Genomic DNA, 27,968 nt, shown 5'->3' on the forward strand with positions numbered 1-27,968 from the left:
AATACTCATTTAATCTGAACACTTGAGCATCTGGTTTTTGCCAAGCCAATTAATAATTTTTATAAACAAAATTACTCTAATATTTTTCTAAGCCTATTTTCAAAGCATATATATTTTGCAAAGATTACAGATTTTAACTATGTTAGTTATGATAGCTTTTCAACTATAACACCATGCTTTTATATTTGTAATCTCAATTATGTAATTATATAATAAAATCTATTTCTTAAGTTCTTCATAGTTTACAAATCTTTCAAAACTTATTTAATCCTCATAGAAGCTTTGTGAGCTAGTGTCATTCTCCCCATTTTACAGAGGAGGGTAAGGTTCATAGAAACGAAGGACTGTTATCAAGAAATTGCACCTAATATGGCAGAGTTAGAATAGAATCACAAGTCTCCAACTTCTAATACAATGCTCTTTTTCACACAGTAGCTGGTTTTTATTTTTATAAAAAACAACATAATTATAAATATCAAGTAAGAAATAATGTTAAGTAAGAGAAATTAAAATACTATGTGGTTCTCTGATTATTCAAGGTTTCAAATAAGTGAACTGCGGGGCAGAAGAAGAATCTTTTCTTAATTTTTACAAAGCATTAGAATTGACAGAATGCTTATCAATATTATTATAGGAAATACTTTTTAATATATATTTTTGTAATTTAATGACAACTTGTGTTTCGGCAATGCTTTGTATAATTGATGAAGCAATTTCATGCACGTTCTCTCATCCTACCTTTGAAAGAACAATGGAATGCAATAGAAGTTATTAGCTCCCAAGTTGAGGTCTTACCTTAATGGGTGAGCTCAAAGCTCAACCAGAAATGTTGCCTCTGAGCTCCATATAACTGCTTTGTAGAATTCTGTGGCGGTAGAGTTGGCATTCCAAGAATTAGTTCTCAACTTAACTAAAAAATACATGTAACCAGAAAAGTACCACCTCTACTAAATAAGAAATTCCCCTTTTGTAGATAAGCTACTTATAAAACACCGAGATGGCACCTCAGAGGTAGTTCAACTCTGGAGGTTCTGTTGAGCATAAATAATTTCTGAATATAACCATTTTTTACACTGCATTAACTTAATAAAAAATAGTTTATGCATTTACTTGACCATCAAATTTATATACCGAAGAGAGGGAGGAGAGAGCAATATTGTTGATTCTATGACAGGAACAAACAACACATTGTGAACAAAGGGACATTTTCAAAGTGAAATTTCTAGCATGCATTTAAAGAACTGCCACTCTAATGAATCCTTAAGGACTGGAGATAATGTAGTTCTTCCAAGGAATAACACTGTGTGTGCGTGTGTCGTGGGCCCAAGCCAGAAATTGGATTTTAAGTTACTTAGAATTATTCAGGAGGTTCTTGCTGAAGACCAGTGGTTTGGAGATGCCTCTAGTCTTACATCAAATTGTGGGGTGAACACTGATGTGGATTTTGAATAAAGTCACCAGAAAGTATTTGAGGACCAATATTTTTACTCTACTAGGAACTTAGACTGACAGTAATTCATTCATGATTTTGCCTCAGTACACATATTAGTATTTATTTACAGGTTTTAATACTTCATAGATCATATGATTAATAATTAAATTTAACAAGTATATCTTCCCATTTAATTTTATTGCATAGAAAGTAAGTCCTATTAAATAATAGTGTTTCTGTCCCTGACTGCTAATTTAATTTAGGTGAAATTAGGCCTTCTAAGACTTTGCTGCATAGCACATTATTGCTGATTTATTCCAAAGGTAGCTCCACTATTGTTTATAATTTAGGGGTAGGAGTGGACACACCTTTTGTAGACATAAAATTATCTGAAATAGTTTTCTAAAATAGGAAAAAAATATTTCAAAATGTTATTTTCACTATATTAACCAGAAGGTAAGATTTTATCTCAGTTCTTAGACTTGGACTTTAATTCCTGTCAATGAAAAGAATGTCCTTGTAAAATATTAAAATGAGCTAAAATGCATAAATGTTTTTACCACATTATAACCAAAGCAGTATTTATTAGCTCATGTGTGCTGGCCATGGTACTTGGTGTTTTAATTTGTCTCAAATTAAAAGCCCATTCTTGGAATTCAGTTGGTTTTTGTGTATGCACTACATAAAACATTTACTACCTATATATTTTGCCCATTATTTTAATTTGTTTGTGTACTATGCTATAATAAGGTAGATTAGTATTTATTTAACTTTATTTAGTGTCAGCACACATCCTGCTGTAGAGAATAAACAAAAAAAAGAGGAAAACATGTTAAGAAGTGTAGGAAATCTCTGGGAAAGATGATGCTTCTGATTTTTGGTCTATGAATTTTATAATTTTTTTGAATGTCAACAATCTGTATTATATAGGAAGAACAAATTTTGGGGGGAGCATGACAAGTAGCACAATTATGATATGTATTTGAAATTGCGAAGAGTTGCTATGAGTCAATCTTGTAATCAGTTTGAGTCCCATCTTTAATTACCATTCATTATAGTGATGTTTTAAAAAGATGCTGTGTATTTCTACTGGCGATGAAGAAGAATTCCAGATTTTCTAATACTGCAAAGTGTTTGTTAGTGCAGATAAGCTTTCCTTTATGACCTGCGCATCAGATGAACATTCTACTTGATTAAATGCCATGAAAATTATTAAATAGATATGTGATGAATGAAATCAGAGTTATGGTTTGCTCCTTACAGACTTCACATACTCATACACAATCATACATCTATGTTATTTAGAATACTTTTGTTAGACTTTGATTGGTATTATTGGAATATGTTGTGCTTCACAGTAGACAAAAAACACACAATTTGAAATCAGAGATGCAAGTTCATGCATTATTATATACTCTAAGCATGATGACCTGAGTTTAGAGACAGTTCTATCCTCTGCAGAAGGCTCACATTGCATTTAACTGACTTTTATTTGTGGGAAAAAAGCTGTGTGCTTATGTATTGTTTAACCTAGTTTTTTTCCAAAGGGATAAAATAAAAGTCTATTTTTAAAGTCTTCACAAAAAATAATACTTAAAATTATAGCACTTCATTGAACTTAGCAATTTATGAACTTGAGCCATTTCAGTAGACTCAGACATTTCCTGGATCGAAGTTAATGGTAGTAGTCAATTCATTCCTTTATAGTTATATTGAACATTAGAGCTTTGGTACTAATTCCTTGTACTGTGAATTTATCATTTTGTAGGCATGCCACTTGAAATTGATATCTTTAACCATGTATTAGAAAAATAATCAAGGAAAATGTTTTATATTAATGAAATACCAGAGTCTGAACATTTTAGGAGAAAGTTTTGTTGAGTGTTGCTTAGTCCATTAATAAAAAGATGTGACTTACATAGACAAAATAGAGCACTTAAAATCAATATATCTTCAAATTTAGTAATTACAGGGAAAAAAGAAACAAATATAGTTTAAAACTCTATATTTAGATTTTAAAATTTATTTTTTGTCTTTAAACAAAAATTTTATACTTTAATGAGTGATAATGGAAATCAGTGATAAAACTTTTAGAATCTGTTGAGAATATGAAGGAAGTGTAATTGTATACTAAAATATATAAAATATTATTGTATGATTTTTGTAAATATCTATAATACTATCCATGGCTAAAGTTGAGGGAAAATGTTTCTTTTTAAGCTGCAAAATCTGTAGCATCCACATTACCACTGCCAGGATGTGGTAGGAATAGTTGTGGCTGCACACGGACATCACCTGGCAAACTGTATGTGTCCCATCTCAAACCATGAAAAGAAACTCTCCATCAAGATCGTTATCCTACAAAGCTTACAGATGATAGAATAAACTGCTTGAAAGCAGTGTTTCCATAGTAAAGGATGCTCGGTATCATCACTAAAATATAGCAGAAAAATCATCTTTTGGTTATTTCCATATAAGCAAACATTCAGGAGACAGTTTAAGATTTACTTACGAAAAATTGGGTGAAACGCAGGGTTGAACCACTATATGAGAAATTGGGCCATAAGTTAGAGAAGGATCCCAAAGCATAGAGATTTTAAGATCTAAGGTTATTGAACCATACAGCAAACTTTGTTTTCTTGAAGTCTTTTAAATAGGATGGATTTTCATCATTTCTTTTTAACCTCAAAGATTTCTCAAAGCAGCTTTGAAAGTAATTACTAATTTTATTTAAGTGGTTTTATTTTAGTCATAGTATTTCAAAATGAATGAGCGCTTAAGAACTCATCAGACCTTATTTCTAGGTATATGGAATTTTAGGGAGAAAGCTTTATGAATTGCAATAATCTTTTGAATGATATTTGTAGTTAATTTTAATTTGATTATTATAAATACTTTTTTCTTTCAAGAGAAAAAAACTTTAGTATCATGATACTAAAGACATAGCAACTATAAAAATAAGCATATGAATTTTAAAACCAACAAAAATAAAGAAGAAAAATTTCCTTTTATAATTTTTTTTATGTTTCATTAACGAGGTGGCCCAGTAAAATATTAAAAATATATAATTATTGACACCAAGTCATGTATACATTTTAAAGTGTATGATTTAGAGAGGGGTATAGACTCCCTGTGGAGTAACTTTTAACAGAATATAGTTTCTGCTAATGTAATTTTTAATATTCACTCCTTTATAGAATATATTTTATCTATATGACATATTTGAAGAAGATTTTTGTGTTTATTATAGTACATATAACATTCTTCATCAACCTTTCTAAGATATTATATAAAAAGAAAGGGAAACAGCCACCAAGAAATTGTGAAGTGTATGGATTTTATATGCTTGTATATTTGAAATGTTTATGTTCTGTTTTCATTCTTTTATAAAGCCTGTATCTGCCATGCCTGTTGTCTACATAAAAAAAAAAAAAAATTTTTTTTACTTAGGACTTTCACACATATCAGCCCAACATATGTCACCAGTACTCAGCTAGACATCTCATTGCTAGCTGGCATGCTTTATTCACTCTCTTATTATTTTTCTCTTTCAACCACAAGGAGAAAAATTTTAATTGACTTAATCTGATATATGAAATGTAACAGGTCATTTTTCTCACATGGGCTACCCACTCTCCTTTCTTTCTGTGCAATTACTGAAAGCATGGATGCATTCCATTATGTTTTTCCTTTTTCTTAGATGCTTTCTTTAACGTTATGCTTTTTAGACAAAAAAAATAAAAATGCAAGGTTCATAAGTTCATGTTTACAGAGTTAGGATTGTAAGTCTTTTTTTATGGCTTTAATGAAATTAATACTCTGTCATGTGTATGTACTCTTTTCCTAAAAGTTATTCTTGATATTTAATTACTCAACATCATGTCCAAAGAGTATTTGTCCTGCTTTACAGCTGATGATGGAGAGGACAGAGGCCAGGGAATAATTTTGAAAGATAGGATATAGTTCAGAACCATAGAAAGGGAGACACTACATTTTAATACTTATCTCAAATCGATGAATACAATTGTAGGCAGCATCACTAGATGGCAGGCTGTGCCTGGCGTGGATAGTCACTGGAGAGGAAATGGGGTGGATTAACCCAGAACCTCCCATAATTTTTGGGTGTGTTCCTAGCCTGGTAATGACAGTAAAAGGAAGCTCTCTTATAGTCTGAAGTGCACTCGTAACATGTATTCATTCCAAGGATTCAGGTCATAGCCTTTGCATTGCAGGTGTGTATCATCCTGGGATGGACACACTCAAGATTATGATAGTCATAATCGTTTATAGATTGAAGAAGTCGTAGTTAAAAGGACTAAAGCATTCTCTACTTTAAAGCATTACACTTTCATTTTTTTTCGTATGTGCAGGTGACTTGGATTATTACTGGTTGGATCCTGCCACGTGGCATAGCCGGGAAACATCACCGATTAGTTCGGTAAGCTTTCTGGGAAGTGAGTTTGGAATTTCGGGGTAATGTGTGTCGTTTATTGTCCTTTGTCTGAGATGTGATAGATAAGTATAGCATTCTGCCCCGTTATACATTTTATGAGAGCAAATATTGATTTCATTTAAGACAGGACAGTTTTGAATAAAAAAGTTACCACTGAATGATTATAACAACTTTTAAATAAAAAGAAATTATCAAATGATGACTATATAGAAATTAGATATTATTTGGTTAAATATATCAACATTAACAACTCAAAATACAGAATCAGTTTTCTTATATAAGCAGATATATTTTTAAATTGTAAGTCATTTTATTTCAGAACTATTTTTAGGGATGTACTTAACTGCTGACTACTTTTAGAACTATTTAGGATAATAGTGTCTACTGCAAATAAAATATAGCTAAAAATGAAAATCGTTACAAGGATAGAGCCCACCAGAATCAAGAATTCCCTCGGCAATGTCTTTTAACTGAGAAAATCATATCTTATGACAACCAATAATTATGTGTCTATAGGAAAAGAAACAACTTTTCTTTAACTTTATTCACATTTTCATAGCATCCTGTAACGTGGCAACCATCTAAAGAGGGGGACCGATTGATCGGACGTGTTATTCTTAACAAGAGAACAACCATGCCCAAAGAACCGGGTGCATTACTGGGTCTGAAAGTAAGTATGATGGTTTAAAATGTTTCTTACAGGGTGATTACCGTGTGGAATGTATTCAACAGAGTTTCTGACAGTGATTTTTAAATATTTTCTTCTCCAAATAAAGTCCTTCTAGTGAATATGTCTCATTAATATATTGGTGTCTTATGGTAGATTTAGTATTTTATCTAGGTTAATATTTTTGAAATACTTTATTAATATGACTTAATGATATGTTAGAAAACTGCAATAAAATATAGGAAAACTAAAGAATATTTCTCTGAATATAAAATTCAAGAACAATTTTTATATCAAAAAAGGTTTTAATGGGCGACAGTAAAGTTAGATAATGTGGAACTGCATGATTTTATTACATGTTCACAAGCAACATAAAACATCATTAAAGATAACTGTTTTCTACATGCAATAGAATTTATATCAAAAGAGTAAAATGTTTCCTTTAAAAATAATAATTGACTTAAACATATAAAATTAAATAAATTACAAAAGATTATGTTGTATTGTAGGAAAAATATATACATACATTTTGTTTTGTTAAGTGTGTACATGTGTGTTAAATCTCATGGTTTTATTTGCTTTCGACAACTTAGAGAAACATTCAAGATGTGGCTTTAAAATTATTTACCAAGAGATTATATTATAGTTTTGTGATAGTTTGACTTCTTCCATACCATTAAGTATTAATCCAACTAAAAATTTTAAGTTAATGTACTTAATGGTATCACTTTATTATTATCATTAATTTCTCTTGCTATGAAATAATTCTGGTCACCTCCACTAATGGACATGTCCGTACGAATTATGGATCAATCGCAACTTTCGAGACTCTCTCTCTGACTTCTAATTATAAATATGTAGCCCCTGCTTTGGAAAAAAAATAAACTTAGAAACTTTCAGGTGTATTTATTTTTAATTACAGTGGAAAATTGAATATTAAATATTCAGTAATATAACTCAGACTTTGAGAGTTAGATTGAATCACATGTAGATGTCAGGCGAGAAGCTCATTCAGACGGCCAGTAGCAGAGATAAACTTAGGCTATTACCCCTTGACCATGGTAAACTACTTCCCAAAAGTGGCTTGTTGTTGGTTTGAATTCCTAGTCTTTATGTCTTAGACTTACTTTGCACAAAAATATAAAAAAGAGACCAAGATCTGCTGTGCCAGTGGGGCATTATCCGTGTTTAGAAATATAATTCCAATGGTGGGCATGAATTAAGACGACAAAGAAGAGTGAACTCTAGTGTAACTAGTGTCAGACACTTCCTGTTTGATGGTAAGGAAGGAAGACCTGGCATTTGCCTTCTAAGGTTATGCACTATTCATGCACCTTTGTATTGTTAGGCCAAGAAAAGGAATTAGTACATAAGCTTCCTTACGATACATGGTCATCGTAAAGATAGTGAGATGATGATTTCTTTTTAAAACTATACTACCAGCTCCTTTAATCAAAAATGTATTTCACTTCATTAATGTCCCCACGCTCAGTCCTAAATACATTATAAAATACTGTGTGATTAATTCCTCAAACCAATGAACTTATATTTCAGTCTTGGACACTTATAAATTTATGATTATCCAGGTTGTTGGAGGAAAAATGACTGACTTAGGACGCCTTGGTGCCTTCATCACCAAAGTAAAGAAGGGTAGCCTTGCAGATGTAGTTGGACATTTAAGAGCAGGTAAAGTTTCTTTTAACATCTGAACAATGTGTACGCTATGCATGAGTTGGTGGTTTTCAAATTTGGGTAAGTTATAAATAAGTCAATTAAGTAAATACCTAATTTTAATGCATGAATAAATAGTTTTTCCTTGATATCATCACTAGCAGTTTCGAGAGAGTAAGTATAGGTAAGAATCCTTTTTTATTTATGTAAAAATAAATAGATGCAAAATGCTGAAGGATTGCTAATTTTCATAGATGGCTTTATAATGTTGCTACAAATATATAAACGATTTAGCTTTTGGAAAAAATAATATCATTATTTATTTCTTTAGTTTATATTTAAGCTATAATAATTTGTACAGTTTTTCACAGTGATTCCAAAACACGGTAGCAGTGTTTTTAATAAAATATAATCCCAATCACATTTCTTATACATACTATGTAGTAAAATACTGGTTAATTTAAATGTGACATATATTGTACTCATGAGCAACAGATTTTCTTTTGAGAACGGAGCCTAGACAATTAAACTGTTTGTATGTGTTTTGCATTTATTTGTAAAAATGAGAAAAGATAAGAAAAATAAGCAGACTATATAAGATAAAACAATATACTTTTTTTATTGAGGGGGATGAACTTTCAAATAGAATGGTAAATCCCTGCTGGGAGCTACAGATGAAGAGGAGAGCATTTCTAGGCTATGTTTTCACTTTTTATACCTTCAGATTGTAATTGCTGAATTTTATAGAAAAATAGTCTATGACTGTTAAAGACATTTTGTTATAACTCATTACTAGGATAACAGCTCAACATCATTTAGGTTTTTGTTTGATAGGAACATGCTATGCAGATGTTGTATAGAGAGAAAATTCATATTGGGGTTGTTTATTTTATCTACTATACATACAGCTTTGAAGATGTGCAGAGGCAGAATACCCTATTATTTCTTATCAGGGACTGGTTATCACTCAATAACTCAATCAAGAGCAACTATGTCAGTAAATTGAGTCTTTGCCTATTTGATGACTCAAAAATAAGCCTTAGGAAGTATAAGGCTCTTGTTGACTACTCCAGTATAAGGTAAACTTTAACTCCACAAACCCAAATTTTCAGATTGATTTTGTCTTTGTTTTTAAATAGAAGATTACTTAAGATAGTCTGCAAAAGGTGTTTTAAAAATTTTATTTATTTAAAACGCTTGTGTGCCTAGATCCTGAGATTTGCAATCTTCTTTAATCTTGCATTGCTTTCTCTACTTCAGATGCCCCCCTTAAGTTCATGCACTGTACTGCTACTTTATAGAATCATCAGAAATCCAAAATGACACTGACACTCTCCTTGTAGACTCTTCAGTGCCTCCCAGTTGTGATCAGCTCAAGTCAAAGCTCTGTAGCTTTGTCGCCTGTGAACAATTCCAGCCACTTCGATTGCCATTCACTTTACCCTCCAGCCATGGCAGTCTACTTGTCGGTCCCTGGCAGCTGCTTCTGCCTATAAAACCCAGTCACTTTCTCTAGTTCACCTGGTTTCTTATCTGCTCTCATGCTCTGCCTGTTGAAGTCCTTTCCATCCTTCAAAACTCACCTAAAGATGTCTTAGTTCTAAAGTATTTCTTGATATCTCACCCGAAGCAGTAACTAATTGCTACCCCCTTGGCACTTTCTCGCTCTATTTCTTTTCCTCAGGTGAACTCCTGTCATATTATGAAGAGTACTTTTTTCCATATTTCTCCCCATCAAATTTAAGGACAGATACACTCTCTTTTTTATCTTTGTATCATCAGACTCTACATCCCTGCCTGAAGAGATTATTCATATATAAATAAATATTGTTAAAGAGACTACCTTATGGTTTAGGATGTATTGATTTGTAAACAAATAAATACATGTATTAAGTTAATTTGATATTAGAAGTTATACTTCCAGGTTGCATTTATAAAGAGGAGAATTTTATAATGCTGTGCTTTTGCAAAATGTTGATTGTAGCACATTACTGGGTAGTAAAATTGATTTAATGGTTTGCATACATCATTTTAAAAAAGTGAAATAGAGCATAGTAGAATAGAAAATATCAAGGTAAGTATTGTTCCAGAAAATATTTTTTCATACATATACACACACATATACATATATACATTCACATGATGTAAACTTTATTTTCTTGGCCAAAACATTTATTTTTTGACTTAATTTATATTTAAATTTTTAATTATTTTATTTCTTTTTTATGTAAAGTATACTTATTGCCTACTTCATAAACCTGGCTAGGGAACTTCTTAGGTCAAACTATTAGAAGTCATTTAACAATTGGTAGTAACTGTAATCTTTTTTCTACTTTATCATTTTTGTTGGATACAGATGCCCTTTTTCCCCCCATTGAGCCCCAGACCAAAGCAGCAGCATGTGCTTTTCCGATATTTACTCTTTCTTTCTCAGCAAACATTTGGCTGAAAAAAAATTACTTTAATATAGTCCTATCAAACAAAGTTTTCTACTTAAAAAAAAGCTAGCTAAAAAAGAAAAGATTTCATGTTTGTGGTTATGATGATACTGATTCACTAGTTCAGAAAATATTTATGTAACTATTAAAATGTTCTAGACACTGAGAACAACAAAATAAGTAGGAACAAAAAAATTAAGATGCCTCAAGGTATCATTGAGGCTGGGATAGTTTAGCTAAGCCTTACATAGTGTATGGAAATGTACTGGACAGAGAACCATTTGGGACCTAAAACTTCACTAAATATTTATGAAAAAAAAACACTATTTCCCAAATGATCTGTGGTGCAACTCTAGTTAAAAATATCAAGTTGTTAACCATGTATTGTAACATGGTATCATGTACTCTCCTTGATTAATCTCAGAATATTTAACAAACTAATGAGTACTCTTAATTTTTTATTATTTTAAAAATATTTTCTTTACTTTAATGCTCACAATATATATTATGTATAGAATGTGTGTGTTATGAACATCTGGAAGTGGGTTAACTGTCATGCAACAGTTTTACATCTGCTTGCTTTGTAACTTTGCCATAGCTACCTGCGTTGCCCTATGGGTATGAATTCAAGTCCTTTCATGCATTTTTATTCTGTTGTGCATCTGGTGAAGACAATGAAGCATGACTTATAACTGGGGAATTCATGCTAACAAATGTTAATTGCAATTTCTACCAAAAATAAAGCAGGATTTATGCAGAGTTTAATAAGAATTTTTTACATTTAGAGATGCCTACATTTATTATGTGGAGGGCATGCTGCTAATTATTATTTTTTAATGTTTCCAAATAAGCTGTGCTAATTCCATCCCATAGCATGAGATTATTTTTATGTTATTTGTGGTATATTTCAAAAGGTAAAGGTAGTTCTGTATTGTACTGTTTTTAGTGACCAGTAGGATTCATTGGGGGAAAGAAAAAGAAAAAAAAAAGAAAGAAAAGTGTCTAGAAGAACCATGAAGCTGAACTTATATGGAAATCAAATTTTTTTTTAGAGCAGAGCCTAGAAAATTAAACTATTTGTATATGTTTTGCATTTCTTTGTAAGAAAAAGAGAAAAGATAAGAAAAATACACAGACTATATAAGGTAAAAAAATACCCTTTTCTTTAAATTCAAGGGGATGAAGTTCTAGAATGGAATGGTAAACCCCTGCCGGGAGCTACAAATGAAGAAGTTTACAACATTATTTTAGAATCAAAATCAGAACCTCAAGTTGAAATTATTGTTTCAAGGCCTATTGGGTAAGGCTAAAAAAACTTACTTCTTAAGTTTAGTAAATTACATGTATTAGCAGGGTTTTAAAAAGAAGTTTATGCAGTCATACAGTACATGTTAACATGAACAGCTTTTCTTCAATGATGGGCTTACATTTTAGACTTTTAAAATTTCTTAATTTTTAAACCGGAATACTGAGTTTTTCTCACTACATTTTAGAAGCTTCACAATTTAACAACTGTAATATCAAAAAGTATTGATATGCATTTTTAGAAATAAAACATAAAGTAAAAAAAATATTTTTCTTTTAATGGTAGAACGATTTATTTTTAGTAATTCTCATTTAATGAGTAAATATTTCCTTAGAGGGAGTCACTAACAAACTCATCTTCTGGTGATATTTAAAATAGTAATGATTTCATATGTCTACATGAACTATTTATTCTACTAAGAATATAATTTTTTTTTATCTTTTTACCCATGGATAGTTCTAAATTTTATTTAAAAATCAAGCAAGTGTGAAGTATTTTAACATTTTAATTGATCATAATAATTAATATGACATTTGTAAAACTTCAGTTTTTGCCATAATTTAATTATCTACAACTAGGAGGATATTTTCTATATTTTTGTATAGAATTCCCCAAAGTGTGAGCTTTTTCTGGCAAACTCACAATGTCCAGAATATTCATTCTGCCAGTTTATAATTTATTGGAAGGCATGTTTAATTGTCTTTTTATAATTGGCTTAATGTTTGAATATATTTTTGGAAATTATTTTCTTTTTCCCCCTCTTTTCTAAAATATTATAAAGCCATTAATTAAAGATATTTTATGTTGAACAAATGCTAGCCTTAAATTCTGTTGTCCTCATGAATATGTCAGTGCAAAACATACAAGGAAATATAATTCTAATTCTCAAAAGACTGATAATATATGAGCATATATTCCGAAGAATAATATTAATATATATAAAACTCTAAAGTAAAGGCACGCTTATAACCAGTTTTAAGTGGTGATTTTTAAGAGTAAACATTTGCAAAAGTATTTACAGTTCCATGCAGATTTTAAAAAAATAGCAACACTATAATTTATGCTAGTTTTACATAATGTGTTCTAGTGCTGAGGTAAATATGGGGCTGGAAAAGAGGTAAGTAATTGGAAAATGAGTCAAAAGTATAAAAAATAAAATTTAAAATCAAGCATGTGCACATTGCAAAATACTTTCAGATAATAGTGGTTTCAATGTAATCAGCTAAAATACCATTGATTTGTGGTGACTTTAAAAAATAACAGACAATTAAAGTGGACTGGAATAACATTTTTATTATTTTTACTTTTTTATGATAATAATTTAAAAGGTAATAATCTGCATAGCTAATCTGTCACAGATTATGGAATTAAAAAGAATATGGAATACAAAAGATATATTTAAATGAAAATTAAATCTGGTACCTATTTCCCAGTTAATGGAGAAATCATTAGACTCCTACAAAAATAATTCTAGCTGTATTTAATAACTCTGTTTAATGTAGTTCTATAATTTAAAGCAGAAAGCAAATATTTATTCATAGTTTTGTGGCATAGTGATTTAAAAAATTATTCCCAGTATAACTTACATGCACATTTGGTCAACATGGTCTAACCACTATGCAAAACAGTAGGGAGGTTCCCAAAAAATTAAAAATAGAGTCACCATATGACCTAGCAATTCCACTTCTGAGTGTTTACCCAAAGAATTCCAAAACAGTAATTTGAAAAGATACAAGCATTCCTGTGTTAACTGCGGCATTATTTACAATAGTCAAGATGTGGAAACAACCTAGGTGTCCTTTGATATATGAGTAGGAAAAGAAGATATGGTACAGATATACAATGGAATATTACTCAGCCATAAAAAACAATGAACTCTTACTTTTCTGACAAAATGGGTGGTCCTAGAGGGTCTTATGGTACATGAAATAAGTCAGACAGAGAAAGACACATACCATATGATTTCACTTACATGTGGAATCTAAAGAACACAATAAATGACCAAACAAAACAGAAACAAACTGATAGAACAAATTGATGGTTGCTAGGTGGGAGGGAGATTATGGGGAATGGGTGAAAAATGTGAAAGGGATTAATAAATATAAATTGCCAGTTATAAAAATAGCCATGTGGATATAAAGTAGAGAATATAATCAATAATATTGTGATAACTGTATGGTGTGAGATGGATACTAGACCTACTGGGGTGATCACTTCATAAAGTATAGAAATGTCTAATCACTACGTTGTATATCTGAAACTAATATAATACTGTATGTCCAGTGTAATTGAAAATGAATTTTTAAAAAGAGATGTAAAATAGTAATTTAAAAAAGAAAACAAAAACCCATGTGATGTCTAAGAGATGTCAGTCATCTCGCTGTATTGGCCATTTTTGCCAACCTACCAAATACAGTATTCTTAACATTTATGCTTGAAATTGTTGTTAGAACTATTCTATGTCACTTGTGTGTAGAACTAATTAAGAAGGTTTGTGTAAATGTCAAGTGGAAATTTATGCCAGAAAATAATACTGAAGCATTTAACATTAAATAGATTTTGATTGAAAATCACTTAAAAATTTTTTACAACTTTGTCACAATTCTTCTTTCACAAACACATAAAATCCAGAGCATGTACCTGGTTTCAGAGTTCGGTATTCTAACTTTCACGATTGACTTTGGGATTGATTTTTCAAAGACGTTAGACTATATAAAAAATTGTTTCTAGATTTTTAAAAATTTACTTTTATTTCCCTAATTAAATTTAGAAGTAGCAGAAGATAAATAGTTGAGCTCTTGCAGCTTAGGTACTGCAAACTAGTCTCTTAATTATCATATAAAATATTTATTTTATACAAATTATTACTTTTACAAAAATATATGATAACATGTATTTATAAAATACATAATACAGGGCATAGTGCCAGTTGCAAGCAGTATAAATTATAGGTGGTTATGAGAATTAGTTTGTACAAAAATGTGACAATGAGAGGCAGGAAATAAGCAAACAGAGAAAACTCTTTGTTTCTATCTACCGCCCCCCCCCCCCCCCAAAAGTGCAAAGAAAATCAAACTGAAGTTAAATAACAAGGTAAGTGGTTAGAAATTCTTAAATAATATTTTAATAATTCTGTTGATACTAGCTTACTCCAGTCTGCTTTAATATGTCATGTTAATACTTACATACTGTTAATCAGGTCTTTACATTGATACTAAAATATCTGTGGAATACCAGAGGTAAAGAAGTTCTGTGCAGCACAATTTCCAAACAGATGGCCCAGGGTTCCTAGGGTCACAGTGGATAATGGATTAAGCTGAGGGCTATTAAATATTTATCCAGAGTTAATTTGTGAGTGTGACAGGAAATGGGTGTTCTCACAAGTCACTTTCTAATCATATCTAAATGACCATCTATTTAGCTAACTTCAGTACAGAGATATGAATCTCTATATAGGGTTATATATGTGTATATGAATTATATATTCACATATATAAAATATTTTGGCTTTTTTGTTGCAAGCTTGTATCATTTTTAATTTTCAGTGCAATCCATTCTTTTCATTTGATTAACTTTGCCCATGATGTTCACCATATTATTTTAGTATCAAGAGATATTTTCATCCCTTCCATTCAGTAAACTCTTTCAGATGTGTTTGTAAAACATATTACTGATTTGTAAAATATGTGTCATTTTAATTTTCTAGAATTGAAGTAAACTATTACCTTTAACATTTTTTATTTCCAAAACCTGCTGTTTTGGTAGTAAAAATATTGTGGTGATTTTAGCCACAATATTAGTCTGATTGTCGTCATGTTAAAAGTGTTTTGCTCTTAAATATATAAAAACTTATTTTTACTGCAGTTTTTATTTTTGTGTGGTGTTTGACATTCATGCACATTAGTAACTGCCTTAATAGTAACTCCTGTCCATTTCCACACCTGTAAAGACCTAAAAGGATTTATCACACCCCTGAGTAAAGTGTGGCTGTGATTGCCTCAGGCAGGGTAGTAGAGCTAAGGGGAAGTTCACCCTGCACTGTTTCTTTTAGTGACATTCCACGGATTCCTGAGAGCTCCCATCCTCCCCTGGAGTCCAGTGAGTATAAGAAAGATTTCTTGTTATTAATATATGTGTTGAATGAAGAGTAAAGACATTGTTTGATTTAATGATTTGATGTGAATGAATTGGTATCGCTATACTAAGGTTATCTCCAATGATATCAGAAGTTTGCAACCATGACAGTCATTGGAAATTCGAAGAAATTCTTTAAGATTTTTCTTTGTCTCCTGTGTGTGTGTGTGTGTGTGTGTGTGTGTGTGTGTGTGTACCTATACAAAAATCTTTATTGACAATACCCTTCTGAATCAAAAAAGTCAGGACCTTCACAGAGCTCAGTTATTATACCAGCAGTAGTTTTATTTGCTGTACATAAAAATTTACTGTGATCTGGATTATTCAGTTTGATTGGCAATTGACTCAGTCTCATGAGCTGCCTAGTGAAGGAAACAGGCACATTAACAAGTAATTTTCCTACACCACAACAGTGTTGTGTATCATCATGGAAGTGAGTAGGTGGAGTAGAGGTAAAATTCAGTGGTTATGAGTGGGTCATTGGACAGTGAGTCTAGAGGGTTGAGTTATCTACATGAGCGTTAAAGACACTCCAGATGAGACATTGTATGCCGAGTGTGGGCAAGTAATGCTGTTTCCAATGTGAATGTGAAAGGGACCCAAATATTTACTTTGCCATAGATCGGCATTAAATTAATAATGCATGGTCTTGATTACCAAGTGTTATTATGTAACCCAGCTTATAGACATATAAAATACACAGTGATTTAAACAAACTGATTATTAGAAGCAACAGTGTTCTTGTACAGAGACCCAAGAAAAAGTTTATCCTAAGGGAACTTAACAAGAGACATAGTAACAAAGAATTTTATAGCACTCTCTTATAGTTAAAAGTTTTGGAGGGTACAGAATGATGTTATGTGGTTTAATTTACACTTTATTTACATGTGTGAAAAATTGTGTAGATAGCATATTCTCAAGCAATGCTCCATAAGTAGTGTTTTATCAATAAAGCTAATAAAAGCTTTGAATGGCTGTTTGTTCAAGGTTATACTTACTGGAGTAACAGCATTATACAGACATTCTGTACTGCCGATTCGGCCAGGGTATATTTAAGCAGTGATTTGGGAAGAGAGGACTTTGAAAAGTGGGAGGAAAGGGCTTCACTGAATGACTGAGTGGAGAGCCAGCCTCCTCCACACCAGGCGAAGCAAGTCACTTGTGGTGCGTCACAGAGACAGCATTCTCAGACTTTCAGGAGATTCCTTTGTAAGAGCTAAACTGAGATAAATGATAAATCTTATTTTAGAACAGGGATGAATTCCAGGCTTAGATCTACTCATACACTTTATTATATATGGATTCATTTTAATTTGATTACGGATAGTTCAAAATAGATGATCATTTAGTCAAGAGAGTAACAGGTACCATCTTTCTTACCCTTAAAGGCCTGAAGCCTCTTACCTATATGGGAGGTTATACAAGAGCCTAAACTGTAAAATACCCTCCAAAAATGCAGAAAATCAACACTTACAAGTTAAAACAAATAAATAAAATATTTGATTATGTCATTTTAATTACTTTTAAAATAGGCAGGTAATCAAAGAAGACAACTTTCTACAATCAAAGATGATAACTTTCTACAACTATCCAATTGAAAGCAGGCTCTGCTGTTATTGTTGGTATTTAATTATGGTTTTATACAAATAACATGCATTTAACATTTTATAAAAAAAAATCTATTCCCCACACATCTGTTATAAATATGTTACTGAAAATTACTTAAATTTTTTTTCTCATTTTAGGTTCAAGTTCTTTTGAATCTCAGAAGATGGAAAGGCCTTCCATTTCTGTTATTTCTCCAACAAGTCCTGGAGCTCTAAAAGATGCCCCGCAAGTCTTACCAGGACAACTTTCTGTACGTAATTTTTGTACATGGTAAAGATCATTAGTACTTGCTCACTGTTCTGAGTGTATCTTAAAAAAATGTATGGCTTTCTTTGAAGCTCATGATATATTCATAGTCACTTAACACCATTGTCTACATCAATTTTTTATGTATTTTTAAAGATTATTCCTTTGTTTCTATCTTCATTTGGAAATATTTATTGGGTGCTTGTAATTTGCCAGATGTCCTGAAATTAAATGATAACATAAATAAATAAAATATCCATTATATTTTGTCTGTTATACAAAAGTTTCTGAGGTAAGTAGTTGATTAGACATAATCAACTTAAAAAGTTGTTTTATTTACTTAACAAACTTATGAGCCTGGAGACTGAAACATTTAAATTTAAAATATTCTTTTTAACTTCTTAAGATATCTGTTGAAACTCTTTATGGTGATATCACTCTGAACAAGCTTTAGTTTCCCTCACTGTTGCCTTATCTATGATCTGGGAAAAGCTGGATAAAGAAACTACGACTAACTTAGGAAAATGCAAATCTTTGTAGATTATTGTAGAATACTGCACATTTGTATAAATAACTAGAAGAAAACCTTGCTTTAAATTATTCTATAAATATTAGTTGATCTTTTTCTTTGTTAGTAAAATATGGATTTCTATAGTCTGTTTTTGCTGCTCTTCTCTTGGTTTTAATTAAAGAAGATAACTGTAAGCTTGCTGTAGTTTTAAAACCTTTCTTGGTAACTGGGAACAGAGATACGGATTCATACAGATCCGTGTTTGAATCATCAATCTGTGCTTTACTGTGAAAAAACAATTCCACGGAAAATTAGCTTATCTGCTTATAATGACTCTTAAATATGTTCCAGTATATACCCATTAAACAGCTGTGCTCTTATTTAACCATAAAACCAAAACTGACTTCTACATTTTTAAAGCAAAGTTAAAGTTAACATTGTCCATGGCCAACACAAATACTAAATTGGCTGCCAAAGTTCTGGTTCTTAGAAGCCTAACAATAGACTCAGTGTGTCATTTTCCCATTTTTCTTTATTCAAACTATCATGAAACCTTAGGAGAAATATCATTATTGGGCCTTCACGTAGTTTGAAGGCATCATTTATGTATTGCATATCCCTATGTTCTTTTCCTAGTCTCTCATGAATTTTAACCTATAACAGGTTAATTATAAAAATTAAATAAGGAACACAAACAGAAAACAACTGTACCTGGTGTACAGTAGAGCCACAGTAAATGTGTTTCCTGGTCTCCTCCAACTCATTTGTATATATTTCATTTTATTTCATCTACATATGGTACTATAAAATGCATTTAGCCATACTATAATCATTAAGCGCTGATAATCACCAAGCACTTGCATTTAGCTTTGAAAAGCAAGGATAGCCCTGGCTAGTGACTCGGTTGGAACATTGTCTCCTACACCAGTAGGTTGTGGGTTTGAGCCCATACCTAGGTTGCAGTTCTATCCCCAGTTGGGGTGCTTATGGGAGGCAAACGATCAATGCTTCTCTCTCACATTGATGTCTCTTTCTCTCTCCCCTCCTTCCTCTCTCTCTAAACAATCAATAAAATAAGAAAAAAAAACATATCCTCAGGTGAAGGTTAAAAAACAACAACAAGGGTAATTAGTGTCCCCTACTTCCCTTAGTTTTTTATAAAATTTTTATCATTAGTTTTATTTTAATAGGATGGTATCGTATAAGAGAATATAACACTGCTGGTCTACCAGTTGTAAGTTATGTTTAAAATGCATGAAAAGTCAAGTTCTGAGTAGTTATGCTTTCAAATTGGTATTCTTTTTAAAAAACAATGTCCATAATGCAATTGTATTTCACTTGAAAAAGTTTTTCTTCAAAAATAATTTTAGTATTTTTGTAAAGTTTTACCTCATGATTTTTACAAATAGTTTCTTTCTTCATTGCTCCTAGGTGAAAATGTGGTATGATAAAGTGGGACACCAGCTGATTGTAAATGTTCTACAAGCCACAGATCTACCTTCTAGAGTAGACGGGCGTCCCAGGAATCCCTATGTAAAAATGTATTTTCTTCCAGATAGAAGGTAGTGAATAATTTTAGAAAAAAATATGCAAAAAAAATCTTTACTAATAGAAAAGATAGAATTTCCTTTCTGGGGTATACTTTTACTTATTTTGTTAAGCTGTATTGAGGTAAAATTGTTATTCCAAAAATTGCCCATATTTAATGTGTGCATTTTGATGAGTGTGGACATATGCTTACACCTGTGATATAGTCTTAAAATTTAATAGATAATTATCTGAGGGAATAAACTACATTATCCCTGAAAAACAAAGCCCTCAAGCCTTGTATTTAAAACAAAAAAACAATCTCCCAATTTTAAAACTTTCATTACCCTCATTATATACCTATCAGCCTTTGATAGCTACACATCATTTAGAATATGCCTTTGTATATGTGTACCTATAATCATAACTACTGCTTTCATTATAGTTAAAACTATAATAGCATTAAACTCTACAGTTTTTTTAGACTTTTATATGAAAAGATATGAATTAAAAATAGTAAAAATCCCAATAGCAATATCACACGTAACTACAGTAGGTGGCAGCATATGCTTGCTTTTGCTCTTTCACTTACCAAAGAAAACTTATTTTTCAGCGATAAAAGTAAGAGAAGGACCAAAACCGTAAAGAAAGTACTAGAACCAAAATGGAATCAAACTTTCGTCTATTCCCACGTACATCGTAGAGATTTTAGAGAACGGATGCTAGAAATCACTGTGTGGGATCAACCCAGAGTGCAGGAAGAAGAGAGCGAATTTCTCGGAGAGGTGATGTACTTGATAAGGATTCAACTGCAATGCTTACTGAAGTTTCTGTCACATGTGTTACTTGTGGTTGCCTTTTGTGTAACGCTTCGGTAAATGTGGCTGGTCTAACTTGAGAACTGCGCTTTCAGATCCTCATAGAACTGGAGACAGCACTTCTAGATGATGAACCGCATTGGTATAAACTGCAGACACATGATGAGTCTTCACTACCTCTGCCTCAGCCATCACCTTTCATGCCAAGGCGACACGTTCACGGAGAAAGCTCCAGCAAAAAACTGCAGAGTAGGTTAAAGGTCTTTTTAGTTACCAGATTTCATTAATTTTGTAATGAGATTAACTTTCAAAATATTTTCTCAGATGCTTGTTAGAGACCAGAATATTGGAAAATCATTCATTTATATAAAGACACCTGGCAAAACTATTTTCTACGTTTTCCCACAGGATGTAGTGTATACGTAATGAGTAATTCCAGAGCTGAAAGTTGAAGCACTCTGACTTACAATTCTTTGTCCTCTACTGATTCAGCTGTTGACTGATTAACCGATAGAGTAATTTTTTGTCATTATTGCTGGGTTGCTACATATAATCGGCAACCTCTTAATAACTTTATAGTTGCTGGGTATTTTTAGTATTATTATTCACTAAAAATTTTTTAAAACCCACATAAACGATGTTTGTTGTTTTTCATCTAGTGATTGGGGAAAACTTATTTTTTTCTGTACATATCCGTTAAATTTTGAGTTATGACTAAATCTCTAATTCAATAAGTGAAACTTAGAAGCTTCACTTTGGTAATGTAGAGCTGAATTGTTTGCTTCATATAATTAAATATTTCATGTTAGTGCTTCTTTGATCAAGCATTTCCTAGATATTAATATTTAATGAAGTGTAATGGCTAACCATGCATATTTTATAAAGGGCCCTGGTGTCCTTTCAATAATATGAGCTCAGTGGAGTTCCAGCCAGGAAAGGTCTCTTTGAACCTTTCCACTCAGCCCTGTCCTCCCTAAACTGCAGAGGAGGGCACTTCACTGGGTAGAAAACAGTCTATACATTTTGCAATAGGCTTGTGCAATAAGGCCACAATTAAAGAATAATTTGGAAAATCCGACCTTACTCCATGAAGTCCTTCTATATGTCTTCAGTGATTTTATTGTGGAAATACCTAGAAAATGTTATCCTTGGAGAAGAAACAGTACTGTATAAATCTGCTGTTTGTTTACTTTGTATGATTCTTTTTCAAAAATATTTAGTAGTAATGTCATTAGCTGGATTTTTTTAAAGAACTGTTACCCTGTCATTTACATTTCACAAACCAACAAGATACAGAGTATCTGTTTGCCTTCCTGTTGTGCAGGATCTCAGCGAATCAGTGACAGTGACATCTCAGATTATGAGGTTGACGATGGTATTGGAGTAGTTCCTCCAGGTGCGTGGGTGATTGGCATGGCCCTGCTTCACTGTTTCTATGCTTGTTTTCACTGGCATTTCCAGACTACTTTGGGATACTGAACTGACACAGATAAATCAGTATTATATTAGTCAATGGTGACTTGTGTCCCAAATTACTATGAACCTGTAAAATTGCCTAGCTGATATTCATTAATATCCCCACTTATTTAACCTAGACAGGCTCTTTCTTAGAAGCATGGCTAGCCAGGTTAAAATCAGTATTTCACAATGCTGCGAGCATAAGTGAAAATACGGATTTCATTGTGAAAGGATATGGTTAATTTTCTAAAATAAAAAATTCATTCTCATGTTTTATATTGTATATCTATGACTTTCCTTCCTCGGTTTCTGAAAATTATTTAGCCTTCCATGGAATATACTGAGAAAGGTGCATGGCAGGGTTTAAAACTGCATGTATGTGCATGGCTTAACTTCCAATGCTTTTGTGATGTGTTTACCACTAATTATACTAGAGTGTGTGTATGTTTTATTTTTTTAAATATATCTTTATTGATTTCAGAGAGAGGAAAGGAGAGGGAGAGAGAGAAATAGAAACATCAATGATGAGAGAGTCATTGATCAGCTGCCTCCTGCACACCCCCTACCGGGGATCGAGCCCGCAGCCCGGGCATGTGCCCTGACTGGGAATTGAACCCCAATTACCTGGATCCTAGGTCAGTGCTCAACCGCTGAGCCACGCCTGGCTGGGCTGTATATATGTTTTAAAATAAGGAAATGCTTTAGAAAGATTCATTTTAAGTCAACATCTTTTTTGTCATAAGTCAGTAAAATTTTTTGTGGCATTGTGAGTTCAAGTCAGTTTTTCATCTGACTCTTTTGACAGAAAGTGAATAAAACTAAGTAGTAAAGGCTTATTTTCTTGGCACTAATCCTTTACTATTTCCTTGATTCACTAATAAAAAGTAAGGAAATATCAAAATAAGAAGAAATTAAAGAGAAAATCTTGGGACATATAAAGAGTTATTAAAGGCATTTCTTTAGGACAGTGTTGACATATGTTCCCTTAATTTTTGTAATTTCTCAAATACGGGTGCACTTAATTTGAGGGTAGGGGTTTGGCAAACTTAACAGATTCCACACTAGTGACTAAATTCACAGTCTGGAGAAATGCATACAACTTCATTAAAACTAGGAGAGAATTATAGAGTTCTCTAGAATTAGGTTTCATTTGCTTCCATAATTCAGAGAGAACATAGTATTTAATCACTGTATTAAAGTGAAAACATTTCTAAGAACAATAAAGCTGGTGGTGTACATATCTGCATACTTAGATGTTACTCTTGGATATCAGACCATCAGTGAGAGTGTTAAATAATCTTGGATAATAGTGGATATAACACTTAGTATTTTATTTTCTTTTTTCTTTGTGTTTGTTTATTTCTAAAAATATCATAATAATTAGGCACATTCCCCACAGAAACTTTAACACAAAGTTTAACAGACTGTTGTTTGTGCTTTTTTAATGAAATTGAAAAGAGAAAAGTGATTATATGTCAAGTCCATTGGCACATTTAAGTAAGAATCAGGTGATTACTTGTAGGAAGCCATCAAACCTTTCTAACAAAAATATTGACTATTAATCAGCTTTAATGTTGTTACCAATTCACCTAAATAGAATTTATTTCTGTGGGTGGTTCTAACATGTATTCACTTAAAATTTCATGTTTTATGCTGAGGCAGGATAGTGAATGAATGAATTAATAAAAGGCCAATTCAATAAATACTAAGGTGGTGAGTTTCTTCTTCTTTCCCTGGAAGATTCTGTGGGCAGCAACCAAAATGGGAGTTACGGCACCCACTAAAGATGGAATAGTGCTTAGATACCACAAAAGAACACTGGATTCTAAATGTATTTATATTCCATACTGAGATATACTATGTCATGGTGTTTGCAAACTACATAACTTCTTTTATCATATAGAAGCAGGGTCTAAATTATCATTTTAAATATTCATTTTTATTTAGCATTTAAAATGTAATGAGACAAACTTTTAATAAAATATAACTAATAAATTACATAAACAATAATTAATATTTTATGACCCAGAGGTCTCTTTATATATTAATAAAGGAGATGATGTAATTTATTTGTATTTTCAAGTATATTCTTTATTGATCCAAAGTGAGCATATGGTACCTTCTAAAGATGTGTGGCTAATATAATATAGCAAGCCACTCAGTGTTAAATGTACATTTTAAATAAGCGGAAAGACGAGCGTTGGTAAAATAAGGGCAAGAAGCTAAAATAAAGTCAAGGGATAAGTTAATGAACAAGCACGTTGACACATTCTCGTATACTTTTAGAGGTTGATTACCAATACATTTCCTAGCATCCTTTATAAAGAGAAATCTGTTTAGATGTAAATACCAATTCTACATATGTTTTAAAAAATGCATTTAGGCAAGTTTCTGGTTGTATATGTTCTATGGAAGTTCTGAAGCTTCAGTTAAAAGTTCTATCTCGACCTTCCCTTAAACTGTCTACTACCTTGGTTTTTCTTAGAACCAGGGTTCAGTGCTCTTGTTTGATGCTTTGCTTCCTTTCTCTAATCAAATCTAAGGTTCTGAAAGCAGTTGAGGCCTACAGAACTACATCTTATTAACTTTATAGTTATCATAGCCTTATTGTTATTTAAAATAAACAATTTTAGCTGCTTAAGAAAAAGAAAAATAACCATAACACAGTGCCCTCACCTGAGACAAGACATCTAGCCATCTCAACTTTTCAGAGCATTATGCAAATTCAGAAAGTGGAAAAAGCCTCTAACTTTCAGCCAATTTCATATTTTAAGAAATATGCATAAAATAGCAGTTCTCTCCCACCTTTTTCTGAAGATAGAGTACATGTCAACAATAAATTAAACATAACATGAAGAAAACCAAATTATTTTGTAAAAAGCAGACAAAGAACTATGTATGTATATTAAGGTAGGATTAAAAAAGACATTAATTTCTATATAATGCAAAGAATCCAACAAAAATGAATTATACCCTTTAACAACAGCAAGACATCTAAATTCTCTGAGTTATTTGATAATAACTATACCAAATTGGAAAATTCTACTGATATACCTTGAACATTCATTGAACTTTTGAAATGGTGCTCTCAACTCAACATTGACCTTCTATAATTATTGTATAATTAATACCAAATGTTATCAAAATATACCAAATGTTAATTTAAAATGTTTAAGTAATTTAGACTTTGGATTAAATATCTTTGGAAATAGTCATTATTTTTTATAGTAAGCTGCAAAATAAATTCATTAGCTATAAATTTAGCTGGTCTCTTTTCTAGGCTTAATATTACAATTTATACATCTGAACAACAACAAAGAAACTTTTATGCATGAAACTGAAAATAATAGCTATTATTTTTATTTTAAAATGAAAATATATGAAATTATAGCATTTATGGTTATATTATTTGGTTTTTATATTTTTAGAGAGTGACAACATGGTTGAGCTTCTAAGGTCTCAGTATTGTCAAATTGCACTTTATGAAATGTTTAAAGACCTTGCTTCTCAGTTAAGCTTAGTTTAAAAGATGATACAACCACAAAAAATAAACTGTTGAAGATTTTTAGCTTGTCTTTAATAAGGATGTTTCATGGCATATTTTAAAAATAATGTGGAACTTATCAATAAATAAATGAACAACAGTTCAGGCTGCCCAATTAAATTTAGTGTTTTCATGGTTCATGGACATTTTATGTAGTTGTAAATATAATTATTTTTCTTTGGCAAGAGAATATTTTACTTTACTTTTAATAATAGGAAACAATAACCCTGTTAAAAAATTCAATTAAACTGGAACTATGGATATCAGATTACTGTTTTATCTTAAAATCAGAGATAGTATAAACAGAAAATGACTTTTAAAGTTTATTTTTAATTGATATTATGTTAACTGTATTGATTAATGTTACTACTAACACATTTGTGGGATAATTTGAGAAGTCTGGGGTAAATTTGATGATTGTTTCTTTGGGAAAGTTAATTCGCTCTGAGTTATTGTCATAGTCATCTCCACCAATACACTATTTTCATTTGAAATTTGCAGTTTTGTCTGTGGTTTGCAGAATTAACGATCAGTATTTGTGATAGTGAAGATCTGCTACTCTTCTTTGTTAATTAAAATCAGAGTGACATTTTCATTTTCTTATTAGGAAAGCCATCTGAAATTCAACTACAATAATTTATTCTTTGGAAGAAAATTCAATAACATTTAAAGAGACACTAAATTTCTAAGCATTGACTTGTAAATTAACTATAGTTCACTGTCAAGTGCTTGATTTGTGTTGTTGTAAAGTCACTCATTCATTCATTCTTTAAACTAAAATAGTATCCCAACTCATTATAATATCTGAGGCATCAACTGTCCTGTTTGTACTCAGTATCTTCATGGAACCTTTGAGCCAAACTGTAACCTGTTCTTATGCATGTATATGTTACACTTTGTGTATGTACACTTAATAGTTTTGAAGATAAAGCTAATAATACTGATTGCATGTCATGTATCTTCATAGGTCAGGGGCTGTTTTAGATATAATTTGCTATATCCACATTAACGTTTACATTATAGAATACTGACTGATTTTTTTGTGTGTACTCTTACCAGTAGGTTATAGGTCTAGTGCTAGAGAAAGTAAATCTACAACATTAACTGTGCCAGAACAGCAAAGAACAACTCATCACCGCTCACGCTCAGTGTCTCCTCACCGCGGCGATGATCAGGGAAGGCCGCGCTCACGTTTACCAAATGTGCCATTACAGAGGTAGGCTTGGAAACGGGCTCAGTGTTCCGGGCAGTACTTATTTATTATAACACTACCACAGGCTTCTGTCTGAAATGAAATCATGGTTTGGGCAATCAAGTTATTTTTTTCAGAATCATTTGTAGGCAAAATGCCTTTTTATTCATGACCCAATGTTCTGTTCTTTAATCTCAACATTCTGTTCTGTGCAACATTCTGTTCATTAATCTCAAGAAATTTCCCAAGGAGTGAAAGAAGTTTATGTCCCAAGCCCTGTTTTTGAATAACTGTTGTATTCTGTTTGCTATTTTTCTCTCCTGTTATGAGAAATTGTATGATAATGAATCAGGCCTGTGGAGAAAAGTGGCAAAGAAAATGAGATTAAGCCATGGGACATATTCTTTAGAAATTCAGGATTGTCTCTGTGAAGTAACTTTAAATGCTTGGAAAAGTGTATAAAATATAAGTAATGTAGCACTCTATTTCCTCTGACCCTGACTAAAATTTTAATTCAATAAGCAGATAAAAACTGGTCCTTTTTTGATAGAAATGCAAAAGAAGGTTAGAAAAGTGCAGCCAGCCAGAGCATTCATTGAGAAGAAATACCTTTAAAAGCCATTGATAAAGTAGTTATTTGATTATGATGCCAGTACTTTTCTAGCTGCGTCAGTTGTTTGCCAGTTACTGTTAATTCTTCCCTATAAGTCTGCCTGCCTGATTTAAGAAGATGATCCTCTTTGATGCATATGGATTTTTTTGTAATCATTTCAGGAGTTTAGATGAAATTCATCCAACAAGAAGGTCACGTTCTCCAACCAGACACCATGATGCCTCTAGAAGTCCAGTTGATCACAGATCCAGAGATGTGGATAGTCAGTATTTATCTGAACAAGACAGGTATTTGTTTAAATTATGATCTCAACATTACACATTCTTTGACCTGTTTTAATGTATGATAGA

At 31.8% G+C, this 27,968-nt stretch overlaps 1 protein-coding gene across 1 annotated transcript in view; it reads left to right on the forward strand.

Annotated features, from left to right (window-relative positions):
- The window catches only part of LOC107531617 (regulating synaptic membrane exocytosis protein 1), a 161,365-nt gene that overhangs the window by 13,539 nt on the left and 119,858 nt on the right, over positions 1-27,968 (forward strand). The window contains exons 2-13 of the mRNA XM_087817473.1: positions 5,803-5,870; positions 6,445-6,555; positions 8,139-8,238; positions 11,838-11,961; positions 16,019-16,065; positions 17,847-17,959; positions 19,898-20,028; positions 20,607-20,778; positions 20,907-21,060; positions 22,136-22,207; positions 26,876-27,029; positions 27,780-27,905. Coding sequence (XP_087673599.1) covers positions 5,803-5,870; positions 6,445-6,555; positions 8,139-8,238; positions 11,838-11,961; positions 16,019-16,065; positions 17,847-17,959; positions 19,898-20,028; positions 20,607-20,778; positions 20,907-21,060; positions 22,136-22,207; positions 26,876-27,029; positions 27,780-27,905 — 1,372 coding nt within the window. The remainder of the gene's footprint in view (positions 1-5,802; positions 5,871-6,444; positions 6,556-8,138; positions 8,239-11,837; positions 11,962-16,018; positions 16,066-17,846; positions 17,960-19,897; positions 20,029-20,606; positions 20,779-20,906; positions 21,061-22,135; positions 22,208-26,875; positions 27,030-27,779; positions 27,906-27,968) is intronic.

The sequence above is a fragment of the Miniopterus natalensis genome, chromosome 5 (assembly GCF_054644295.1).
Source record: "Miniopterus natalensis isolate mMinNat1 chromosome 5, mMinNat1.hap1, whole genome shotgun sequence".
In the NCBI taxonomy this organism is placed as follows: Eukaryota; Metazoa; Chordata; class Mammalia; order Chiroptera; family Miniopteridae; genus Miniopterus; species Miniopterus natalensis.